Source organism: Erithacus rubecula (assembly GCF_903797595.1).
Source record: "Erithacus rubecula genome assembly, chromosome: 8".
In the NCBI taxonomy this organism is placed as follows: domain Eukaryota; kingdom Metazoa; phylum Chordata; class Aves; order Passeriformes; family Muscicapidae; genus Erithacus; species Erithacus rubecula.
In genome coordinates, this window is record NC_136659.1 from 18010603 (window position 1) to 18023273 (window position 12671).

General features: G+C 52.2%; 1 protein-coding gene across 2 annotated transcripts in view; it reads right to left on the bottom strand.

Moving 5' to 3' along the window:
• GAD1 (glutamate decarboxylase 1) overlaps positions 1–9249 on the bottom strand; it is a 29969-nt gene extending 20720 nt beyond the window's left edge. The window contains exons 1-4 of one of the 2 annotated variants that reach the window (XM_079310910.1): positions 8929–9249; positions 7642–7787; positions 5860–5922; positions 340–498 (exon numbers count right to left, since the gene is read on the bottom strand). In XM_079310910.1, coding sequence (XP_079167036.1) covers positions 340–498; positions 5860–5922; positions 7642–7711 — 292 coding nt within the window. In that variant the 5' untranslated portion in view covers positions 7712–7787; positions 8929–9249. Of the gene's footprint in view, positions 1–339; positions 499–5859; positions 5923–7641; positions 8191–8928 lie in introns of those variants that run through there. The other variant, XM_079310911.1, reaches the window with a different exon arrangement.
• Between the last annotated feature and the right edge of the window lie 3422 nt (positions 9250–12671).

The following is a 12671-nucleotide window of genomic DNA, read 5'->3' on the forward strand; positions in this document are numbered from 1 at the left end:
GCAATGACCCCGTACCAGCAACCACAGGCTGCTTCATTACTATTTTACTAAGGAGGATAAAAACATGGAATTACTCTCCTCCCGGATGCTGGATCTGGAGAAACCCCTGTATCCGCTGAAGCTGAGCTGCAGATGATCAGCCCAAAGCAGCAAAACTGCGTTTCAGGCAGCTTGCATACATCCCCAGTGCAGCTCCCAAAAACACAGACAGAGAGTTTCCTTCAAAAACAGCCAAGGAAAAGCACGGTCTGAACGTGGCTACAATTCCAGGGGAGATGAAGGCAAGACTACTACAGGACATGCCTGAGCTGGAGCAAGGAGAAACTGTAAAATGTTTACCTCTGGCATACAGATTGGAAAAGTCTGTCTCGGTGCGCCGGAACCTGGATTCTTTCTCACTGTTCTCGCATGCCAGCAGGCTCTTGGAGGACTGCCTTTCCTTCAGAGAGCTGACGATCCGGCTCTTGTCTTCCAGGCTGTTGGTCCTTTGCAGAAACCCTACATTATTATTGCAAGGTGCACAGGTCAGAGTTTTCTCACTTCCCAACATGTTTAGAAATATCTAAAGCAGCTCTCTAGAGAACAGTTTAAAGCGGTGTTGGCTCTAGATCTGACTAATGAGGTCAGGAATAAGGGTATTTATGGGGATTATTTGCCTCCAGGAGGAAGAGTTCAAAATGCCATCAACTGCAAAAACGCAGCCATGCAAAAAACAAAATTTCGTCATTTAGTGCAGTGGTAAATTCTTATTAAGTCGATCAGACAGATTCCACTTCAGTAATCAGCCACTGGAAGAGAGTTCAGGATGAGTCAATGCTATTTCAGCCTGCAGGCGAAGTTTATGGACCTAGCAGACAAGGGGCAATGATGTATGATTAAAATCAGGGCCATTTTCAGTTCTCCTCGTGGCGCTCTCACGCACAAAAGGCATGAGAACAAGCCATTCTGGAGCAGCCGTCCTGAGAGCTAGAGCTCTAAGGGTACCAGTAGCACTCATATAACCCCACCTTCCTATTATCAGTAAGTACTCATGCGGATTTTCCACCTGAAAAGATGCTTTGATGCTAACAGTAATCATCCCCGGAGGTTTTAAGAGCTCCGCTCTCACTGGAAACGCATCTTTGGCGCCCAGAACCCGAACAAAACTGCCGCTGCTATATGCCACAGCAAAATAAACCCACTCACCCCAAGAATTATGGGAGCGGGAGCCACGCGGAGTCCGCGGCAAGTAATGAGATCTGTTTACTTTAACAAGGCAGGGAGAACAATTAATTTTCTGGATTTGATCTATTAAATCTATGATGCCCACTAAAACACACATAGTGTCGAGATTTTCGTCATTGAGGAAAGCACCGGATTTTGACCTTCCAGGTTGCAGCGAGTGCGCCTGTGTGTTTGGAAGAGGCACTATGGAGCAGCCGGTCTCCTTTATTCTTCCTTTTCTTTTAAAACAAGCAACAATCCAAACCAAGGCTCGTCGCGGCTGGGGATATCCGCAAGAGAGAAGGGCTTAGCAGGAAGGAAAGCAGAGACCTGAGCTCGCTCACCCACGTTCCCCGACGCCGCTTCTCTTCTGCGCCCTCCGCTTTCCGGCCGTGTGTCCCTGCCCTCCAGAGCTGTGACGGCGGAGCGGGACTGGGGGCACCTCCCATCGGGCCCCCACCGCCGGCCCGTACGGGACCCCGGCATCTTGGACATGCGTGGGGACTGAACCTCGGGGGAGAAAAGGGAGCGACAGGGAGCTGCTGATACCTGTGCATCTGACCCTGCTGCCAGCCAGGCAGACACAAAAGAGCTGAAAACATCGAAAACAGAGCACTCGGCTGGCAGGCCCTTCTGCATCAGTCGGGCATCCATACGAGCCTCCAGGAGAGTCGCGCACAGGTAAGTTTGTTGGAGCCATATCTTCAGTGAACACCTGACGTTTTTCCTTTTAATTCTGGTCTTCTAATAATTAGTCTTTTTCTGTCATGCTTTTACGAATAAGACAAAGACTATGTAAGGGAAACTCTCTTCGTGCATAAATTAAGAGTAGCTGTCCATATAGATATATATATATGTATGTATGTAATATCTAGTTATGTTGTTAATGCTTCTAACGGCTCTTGCAGCAATCATGAGCTTCTGCAACACCTAGTGTTATTTGACTGCTCATTAGGAGGAGCAGGTGATATCGAAGCAGGTGCAATCTTAACTGAATTATGGATCCTCTTTTACGACGTCCTGGGACTTCATTTTCCTTTTTTTTTTTATCCCCACCCGTCTTTTTTTCCATGCTTTCAGTAGCGATGCTCAAGTGGGACAAGTTCCGTGAGAAGAGACGTCTGCACGAACAACGGAGCTCCGTTTGCCTCGAAAGACGCGCTCCTCGCACACCTCCCACTCCCCTGGGCGTGCATTCCTCGGAGGTTGGGAAAGGAGGGAGCATCGCTTCAGTAACAGAGAAAGGCTGCAGGTGCCTCCAGCTCAACTCTCGCTGGGCCGTGGCTCCGCTGAAGGGTCTTACCCAGCTGGACGCTGCGGTCAGAGAGCTCCATCCTGCTGCTGCTCCCCGGGAGGCTCCCCGGCCCCGCGGTGTCCGAAGCCAGCGGGATCAGCCGGGGCCGCGCACGGGCCCTGCCAGCCCGCGCCTCGTGGGGCCGCGGGGCGGCTCCAGGGCGGGGATTGGAGGACGAAGGGAGCCTGAAGGCAGGATCGCGCTGTCAGCCAACATCAGCCCAGCCGGCTGTAGGGATCGTGCCTTTCGCTCAAGTCCCTCGGCCACGGCAGTGTCTCGTGGACCGGGAGACTCGGTTTAAGGGGGAGGCCGTGGGACAGGGACAGCCCCCGCTCTGGAGCCATCTCGCTCTGCACCAGCTCGTTTGCGAGCTCACACGAGGATGTTGTGGGACGCTCCCCAGCGCCTCCCAGTCCACTGAGAAGATAGCAGCCGGCTCTCGAAGGCTCCTTCAGCTCCCGGGGAAAAGCGCATGACTGTAGCCGACCTTTCATCTGTATCCGACTTGAAAAGCGAGGGTGGTGTAGGACAATTCCAGCGAGTAGCAGAGTACAAATAGTGTCCGCGCTGCTTCTCCTGGAGCCGCGGAGAGCGCAGCCTTTCTCAGCAGTAGGTCCGTCCCGCAGGTGCATTTTCATCGATTCGCTTTAAGAGACCGAGTTTTCAAAAGCCGAGTGACACCAGACTGGCGAGGGAGCAACGTGACCACAAATTCAGCGTAATTTCACATCAGGCCTCGCACAAGGCAGCTGTGTGAGCCCCCCTCGACCTGGACACGTCTTCCGAGGCGGGGACAGACCTGCCGGCTCCCGGAGAGCACCGTCGGGGGTGCACGTCGGCTGCAGGAGATCCTGGTCCCCTGCCGCGGTCGGGGTATTTAACACCATCTACGTAAATTATGCTTGGCAGCATAAATCCCACGGACGCCGGAGACAAGCCCAGTTTCTAACAAGCATGGCTGCTTTGGAAGCCCCACTCTCCCGCGTTGCTCGCTGGGCTTGGAATGATCAGCTGGCCGCGGTCAAACAGAAGATGCAATTTTACTAGGTTGACCACTTCCTCTGATGCCAAGCAAATGTTAGCAGGATCAGTCCTACAATAACAATTGCCAGGGTGGGAGCGTAGAATGGAAATCCAGATAAGGGGGAAATCTGTCCATATTTTGCCCGCCGTGACAGTTCATTATACCGCTCTAAAATAGGGTTTTGGTGTTTTTTTTTCCTGGTGTTATGTTGGTTGGATACGTGCAGAGAGGAAGAGTGGGGGGGGTGGAGACAGGGGTCGGGAGGGGTGGGGGTAGTGGCAGCAGCAGTGGTCTTTTCAGGCTGTGGCTTTCAACCAGAAAAGGAAAAAAGCTAATCCTCAAATAGCTCAGTTATTTAAGAAGGAATGACATATGTCTTGGATACGTAATTATTAAAAATGTCAAACATATTATACAACCTAGATGGAAGGACCAACTCATTGTTCAAGACCTGTCCTTTCTCTGAGGTCAACCCTTATTTAAAGTTCGCATTCAAAATTAATCGATTTCAGTGTGATACACACAGAAGGAACAATTCCAGGACGCCTTTGTGACTATACAATATTTAGGGTCCGGAATGATATCTTGTGAAAGGCAAGGACAAGGCGATATCATCTACAATAATCAAACGTCAACTCATTTAGCATGTTTAATTAGGATTCTTAGCAACCTTAATATTCCACTCTGTTTACCACAGGCAACCTTCCCTGTATGTCTTTGTGAAGGTGTTCGATTCAAATGGGAGAGTTCATACAAACAAAAACAGCGGTAGTGATCAAATCGGAGTATTCCAAAACGGAGTCACTCACTATTCAGAGTATATTTTTCATGTAAAGCAGAAAAGAGCCTGTAGAGGAAAACTGAGCACCAAAACACAACAAAAAATACAGCTTGTCTTGAACTCCCTTCACAAAGCATTCACTATGCTCTCTTATGCCCTTCTCAAATCCAAAATGGTGGGATATTTCATTTTCGAGTGTATTCGATCTCATTGAGAGAAGCTGCGCTGTCCCTCTCTAACCCCTGTAGTCTAGCAACACGGAGCAAGCCTAAATGGCCGTTACTTTATCAGTTCTGCTTGCCGGGCTAAATTAAAATTATGGTGAAAATGCCCGTCGCTCCAGCCACTGAGGGGACTGGTAGGGAAAAGGTCCATTAAACCCAGATCAGGAGCTATTTATAGAACTAAGCGACTACTCGTTAATGTCGCCAGCGGCTACCAGTGAAATCTCTCACAAACATAGGGCTAAATATTTGCACCCTGACTCTTTTCCCGTTCGAACTTCCAGGTGACAAAACGTTTAATGAATGAACTTCGACTCCAGCAAGTAGAGAAAGAGGTTAAATGTCCCTTTGTACCGAAAAAAAAAAAGGTTAGTCTCTCCCACGACACATTTCGCATCCTCCCAAGAGACAGAGAGGAAAAGGGGAAAGAATTTCTGTGCGTAAGGGGTATGGGCTGAATTGAATGAATCTCCCTATCAGAATATGAAGATTTGACTGTTAGTCTCTGAAAGCGAAGGTGCTACTGAGATATCTAGAGAAGGAAGACAGCTTGTTATCTGCAAATGAATCTCTTGCTATAACGTTGCGATCTGATTGTGCATTTGTTTCCCTTCTGTGTTTCATGTGCCTGCTCGCTGACTGGCTGCCAACGCTATCTTACCAGCACAGCAAGCTGACGAATTGCTCTTTAATAAGGCTCTCGTTAATCTTTTTTCCCCAGGAGATCCGTATTTTCTAGTCAGATAAGGTTGAAAAATTTCAGACAGTGAGAGGCGGCGAACAAGCCCCCCGCTTTTCCTCCCCACCGGCCACCCCGGCGGGTCCTGCACTTTCTTCTCCCGGAACGCTCGGTGCCTGCACCCCCCGCGTGTGGCACGAGGGGCAGCGGGGCCGGGACCGCCCCTGCCCCGGCGGACAAACCCCGGGCAGCGCCAGCCCAGCAGGGACAGCGGGGCCGGGATCATCCCTGCCCCGGCGGACAAACCGCGGGCAGCGCCAGCCCAGCAGGGACAGCGGGGCCGGGATCATCCCTGCCCCGGCGGACAAACCGCGGGCAGCGCCAGCCCAGCAGGGACAGCGGAGCCGGGATCATCCCTGCCCCGGCGGATAAACCGCGGGCAGCGCCAGCCCAGCAGGGACAGCGGGGCCGGGATCATCCCTGCCCCGGCGGATAAACCGCGGGCAGCGTCAGCTCAGCAGGGACAGCGGGGCCGGGGCCGGCAGGGGGCGCCCGAGGCAGGCCGGCAGGGGGCGCTCGTTCCACGCTGCCCCCGCCGGGGCGGCCGCGCCTTCACGCGTGGGTGCGCGGGGCTCGCACGGGTGTCACACTCACCGCAAATCTTCAGCCCGATCTTCCTGGTGCACCCGTGAGCCACGCCGCACCACGAGTCATAAGCTGGAAGAGAGAGCAGAGTTGTACCCCTGGGGCGGCGGAGCTGTCAGACCCCCGCTCCCACCCCGGTCCCCCTCACGGCTGCATCGCCGCTGAGTCCGAGCCCGGCGGCGCTGGGCGCGGGACAGCTGAGGCTCGGATGACAGCGAGGTGACATGCTGGCCTGCCCAGAGGAGAGGAGAAGGCACCCGGGACCCGACATCTCATCATTTGCTGGCGGGGCTCCAGGGAAGTAGCAGCTTAAAATAAAGTGGCGTGAAATGGGGTCACAAAAGAGTTCAGAAATTAATTGGGTGAAAAATAGTATTTGACTAGATGATTGGACTCGCATCATTGAGCCTCGGACGGACTGACGGGCCCCCGACGGCCCTACTAGGACAGCACCCCCAGAGAAAACAGGCTGATTTCCAGCCCCTGGAGCTCAGCTCGGACACGGCCCGGTCGGCCCCCAGTGAGCCCACGGGAAACGGGCAACGGAGCCCAGGACCGAGGCGGATGGAGCGCCAGCCGCGGCCCCGGGCATTGCCGAGCCTCTCCCATCCGTCGCCCGCGGCTGGGGCAGCCGCCAAGTCCGGCAGCAATAGACCCCAGAGGGCGACCGAGGGATGGAGGTTGGGGCGTGAGGGGAGAAGCTTTCAGAGGAACCAGGACGCGGGCGGCTCACCCAAGCACGGAGGGCTGTGACCCGACTCAGAAGGGGAAAGCGGGGGAAGCCAGGGAAGCGGCACGGCGCTCCCGGCCGGGCGGAGGAGCCTCTGGGCAGGGGCGCTGCCATTGCCCGGGGCGGGGAGCCCATGCGGCCAGGGCGGCGTGCTGCTGCCAGCGGGTTTCTCAGTTTTAGCCGTGTTGCCAATTAATTCGATTTCTGCGTGGGTCACCTCAGTAGAAGGCAGCGCTTCCTGCCACGCGCCCCTGAAACAAGACCCAGTGCTGCCATCGGCCCCCTCCCCCGTTTTTTCCAGTTTCAGAATAATGACAGTAATTACTCCGATGCCTGTGCCTCGTAGCTCTTTCAGGGTAAAAGCTATCACCCGCCCTGCTGCCAGACTTTCATTTCTTACTGTTGCTCGCTCTTTGTCTCTGATGCTTTATAGCATCGAGCCTATTTTTTATTTTTGTTTTGTAAGCGACGGTGTGAATTGCCTGGCAGGGTTATAAACTGATTCTCTATCCACCTGCAACAGCCTTTGCTTCCCACTCACACCTCAATAACTCAAGGCGAATTCAGAGCAATTAGGAATCTAACGCTTTGAAAAGCTGCAATTAGCATCCAAATTTCGCTTGATTACAGGCTTCAGCGTAGGCTGAAAAGAAGCAGCAGCATTAGCATTTATAAAATATAGCGGGGAGACACCCGCTTCAATACCCTGGTGTAACTTCGCCCTTCAAAGGATTCGTTTTCTCCAGACCCCTTCCAACATCCCGATTTTTTGTCCATCTGGGAGGTCAGTTTATTGTCTATACCTCTCAAACGTGGCTGTACATAAGGACAACGTTGGCCAGTAAGGTGGGCTTTTCCTCACAGCATTTTATTCGCCACAGACCGACCTCTTCTGTTCCCACTATGAAGATGGTTTCTTTGTGTGGAGCACTTTCCGCACCTTGCTAAATGGCGCGGAACAGGGCTTCACAGATGTATCATTTCGTTTCGAAACTGTCTTTCTGAGCCTAAGTGGAGAAAGCCTCCAAAACACTTAAAACGAGGAAAATATTAAAACCTACTTGTGGGTCGCAGATTAGGTGGGGTGGGGTCCGGAGCATCGTTGGAGGACGAGGGAGAGGAGGAAGCCATCCCTTCACAAAAGCCTCAGTCCTCGGAGCTCGTATTTCCTCGATATTCCTCTGACGGGTGGGCAGCAAGGAATTTGCTGGAAGGAAGAACAGACGGGTTTAGTAGTCTAGTCTCCTGGAGCACCGTATCGGAGTCCCGTCCAGACGCCAGCGGGCGGCAGCCGCGCAGGTCCCGAGGCAGCGGCAGGACCGGCCGAGCCGGGAAAATGCCTCGACAGACTGAAGAGCAAAATCTTCCCTTCGCTAGATTCCAGGGCGCTACCCCTCGCGCCTGAATGACGGATTTAGCAGAGCATGAAGTCTATAGCAATTACACCGGTGGCCACAGCAAGGCAGTTATATGGCTCGCATCAAATGGAGACCAACGTGCAAAGTGGGCTTCGAAATCACCAGCTCAAACCACCTACAATCCGAAACAGAGCTGGCTTCTCGGCTTTACCAAACACACGTAGGCTGAGCATTCAGGAAAGACTGACAGATAAAACCCCGCCACTACAAAGGTGCGTTTTGCCCAGGTCCAATGACAGGCGCCACATACATGTGTATTTGCACACATAGGTTTCAGCAAACCGGGGCCAGTATGTGCTCCAGCACTAACCAGCGATCTCCTGTGCCCGTGCTTGCTTTAGCGGCGCAAATGGCAGGAGAGGCATGTCTGTTTGGGGAAAGGAAGCTGTAGGACCAGCCCTCGCTCCTCGCCAGATGTTCAGCTCTTTCCTGGCGGACACGGCATTCCGATAACCAATACAGGGTCGTTGATCGAGAATTGCCGGGTCAGTGCTCAGCTCGTCTCTTTGTCCCCACGGCTACCTGCGATTTATTTTCTTCCCCTTGTAAAGAAAATGAAGGTCGCAGTAACGAAAGAATGCTTTCTTTGTTAGCGGCTTTTTTCAAATCGTAGCTACCGATTTATTTCTACTGCCGGGTGAATTTACATCCGCGCGTAAATGCAACGGGTGAATGATTTCAATGGAAAACAGGCATTTAATTTTTTTTTTTAAGACGAGAAAGAAAATAGCCATAAGCAGAAGATATTTTCTAGACAATGCCTGGAAGTGAAGTAACAGGTTAACACTATGTCTAGGGCGGTAGCTGTATCAAAAAAACCCGTTATTCCTCTATTCATACGACAGCGACCAAAACCGATTTTGGGGGGAAAATGCTCCAGAGGTTCCCAAAGGCTTGAAAAAATTACGATGCTGTTTAGAGGACACTTACCGATGGGGCGAGCGGACACTCTTACTGGCGTAGTCGAGGTTGGCAAGCCGACTCTAGCCTAGGAGCGACCCGCCGCTTATAAACTCTGCCAGAAACGACGTCGGAATACCAATCGCGCGGAATTTAATGCGAGATGACCTTTTTTTCCAGAAGTGCTCGGATTTGCTTTTTTAAAAGCGTGAATCGCCGGTTGATCTGCTTCGACGCAGGCATGAGTCACAGGACTGCCGCCACCGCCTCCGCGCCGCTCCGCACGGGGGCTGGGGAGCGCTGGGGCGGCCGGCTGGGGCGGGGAAGGGCGGCCCTCCGGTCCCCGCAGCTCTGCTTCGCCCCGGGGCGGCGGGGCTGGCTCCCGCGGCGGGTGGGGCTGTCCAGCCGCGGCAGGGGCGGCACCCCGGGCAGGCGTCTCTGCCGTGCGAGCCCCTCGTTGAGCCCGTCGTGCGGTCAGAGCCAGAGGCTTTCCCTAGACAGCACCGGCTTGACCCGAGGTCGCCAGCTGCGCTAATAGGCACCGCACACATCGGCGCACCGCTGAGGCGACGTGGCCGAACTACTGCCCCAGGAGTCCCTACGGCCCCGGCCCTCCCCAGAGCATAGTGCAGGACTCGAATGAGCCAGGCGGGGTTCGTGTGAATTGTAGCTTAGCAACACCCCCTGTCCCCCCTCCGCCGCGCCGAGGGTCTGATGTGACCCGCTGGCTCAGCCCGCGGCTCGCCCCGCTCTTCCCGCCAGAGGGTGGCAGAGGCACGGGTACCGCTGCAGGGGAACACCTGGATGCCTGTGACTTGCCCTCAGTGCTGCCATTACATTACGATTTTATACCAGACATTCCTTTGCTAAAAACAGAAACATTAAGGCAACAAGTTTTTTGTACCCCTGACAAACCCCATGTCTGCGTTTACTCCATCCCATCCAGAATATGCTTAGCCCACATTTTGCTGTGGTGACCGCGGTGCTGTATTTCAGCATGCCACGGTAGCTACGCAGATGCCTAAACCGAACCCTTCTCAAACAGATGTCACGTAAGGGGCTGGGAGGAATCCGCAATGAGACGAGAGGAGGGGAAACAGCCCGATGGAGCCAGAGAATTCCATCCTGCGCGGGAGATGCTGGGCAGCGCAAAGAGCAGCAGGGCTGTGTCCTTTCTGAAGGACTCGAGAGAAAAGCAAAAACTTACAAGCCCGTTTTGTAAAGGAAATCGTCCGACCGACAGCATTAAGTAGCCAAGACGATTACTTTGACGAGCACGCTTACTCTCTAGGAACTGGACGTGTAACAAAAACACCGACAGCACAAAGGCTCGTTTTTAAGCACAGCTTTACAGATATTAGTGGCCCTAGCTGACACGACCTTTTCTCATATCTAGACTATCGTTTTAAAGCTGATTCCAACCAATCGAGCAAATCATTTGCTCAGTGCAGAGCGTGATAATATAACAGTAACTAATCGTCTTTATAAATGTAAACAAGCATTCAAAGGAAGTCATAGCAGGATTGCAGTACAAAGAGTCAACGAAAGACCACGAAAAATCCCCTAAGCCGTCAGCCACTGTGAGGCATGACGAGGCCGGGTGTATGCTCGACACGCTTTTTCCTTCCCTTCTGGCTTTCCAGAAGTGCGTGTGTCTGGAGTAAACAGACATGGTTTAACATTTACAGGTATTTATATCCTCGTATAATCTGAGGCCCGCGAGGAGAACGACCCAGACAATAAAGGCCAGCGAGCCTTCCGCTGCACGCAGCAAACGCAACTCTCTCCGGCACCTCGAGGAGGCCGGGCGCTCCCGCTCCACTGAGCTCAGCACCGCGGACAGCGCCCGCTCGGCAGGGCGCGCAGCCCCGCAGCGGTACGGCACGGCCCGGGAGCGGGCACGGTCCGGGAGCGGGCACGGCCCGGTCTGGGGAGTGGCACGGCACGGTCCGGTCCGGGAGTGGCACTGCCCGGTCCGGGAGCGGGCACTGCCCGGTCTGGGGAGTGCTCAGCGGCCTCGCCCAGCCCCGGCGGGGCGCGGAGCCCTCGCTCCCTCCCGGCCGTGCAGGAGGATGCCGAGGGCGAGCCACACCGAGCACGGCCCCGCTCCCCGCCTCTCGCCCTCTGGGTGGCGCTCCATCTCAAGCCCAGACGCTCCGCAAAGCCCAGCAGGGCCCGCCCGCAGCACCATCTATTCGTCCTGGCCAAGAGGAAAACAGCAAACCCTGGGGCTCCGCGAGTCCCTCCCTCGCTCATCTACAGCGTGGCTATACAGCAAGCCTGGAAACTCTTGATAACTCTTATTTGCAACGGACCCACTTGAAAATACGACCTAAATCCGAACTACTCCAGCTCAGCGGCTTAATTCAGAACTCTTCACACCAACTGAAATCTTTGAAACACGCTTGCCAGGTGTACACGCCCAGGCTAGGGCACTCAGAGATGCAGCGCTTTCACCGAGAGAGTTCAAAGTTTTACCCTCCAGCTGTGCTGCTCAAGGACTCTTCTATTTTCTCCTTGCATGTGACTATCCCTTTCCTGAGGCTACTGTCGAGTGCACTCTAGACACAGCGCACAGAGAATCTCTTCGCAGCTGAGGACCCACAAGTCTTGGGCTTTACCTCGAATCCAGATTTTTACTGTGGATGTGAAACACACAGGAAAACCACTGATGCACGGCATCAGCAAGGCAGTAGGATGAAGATACATCATTCCCTTAGCTGAAACTTGTAAGCAGCACATCAGTTAGAACTCACTTTAAAAAGCCAGGCCATGTGATATTTCTGGAATCCACCTCCACAAATTGGACATGCTAAAATATGAATCTTTAATACCCTGAGTGGGCAAAGGAATGGATGTGATGCAATAAATAACAATAACAATAAAGACTACGCAATAATGATACAGTTTTTATAGCTGTGGTTATATAAACAACGGCTGTCAAGCAGGAAAAAACCCCCACTATCTATTTGTATTGCAACCTGTAGATTTGAAAAGTCACTGTGGAGCTACAGACATTATTTTAAGAGAGATAAGCCTACATCATAAGGAGGTCACAGTGCAACTACATGACAATGGAAAGGCAGAGAAAAGTCCCTGTGCCATAACATTTCTTGTTTCTTCATATTCTGAACTATAGTCATGTTATGTATGCATTTATCTGCAGGAATGGCAGTAAATTTGACTTCTGGTGATTATTATTATAAATGTTGTGTGTCTCCTTTCAAATGCCATTTTGCATGGATTACAAATATTTTAGCATGCTGGGATTAGGCAAACTCTTTCCTTGAAACTGCATACAACAATAAGTACACAGAACATCTGTGAAGTTTCCGAACTTGTGGGTGCTTTTGTTTTGCAGCCTGTGGGGTCTTTTTGTTCTTGTTTTTTTGTTTTGTTTGTTTTCTAGTTTTAGAAATACAGTTATAATTTGTAATTCAGTACATTATTACAAAATACATTTATTGCATATGGTATCTTTTCCTTTTCCTACCATTTCTGATATACAAAAATGTCTACCTCTGTCTTAGATATAATGGAATAATTTAAATAATGAATTTCATTAATTCTTGACAGAAAAATTGAAAAATTGTTCAAAACCAAGTGTTTCAGAACTATTCTGGCTTTCATCTTCAGTACTTAAAACCACACATAATAAATTCCTGTAATCTGTAATGAAAAAATGAACATTACAAGACAAAAACTAACAAATTAGTGCTCTGATTATTTGGTCCTGTCCAGAAAATTCTACAAATGGAAATTTGGTGAAGACC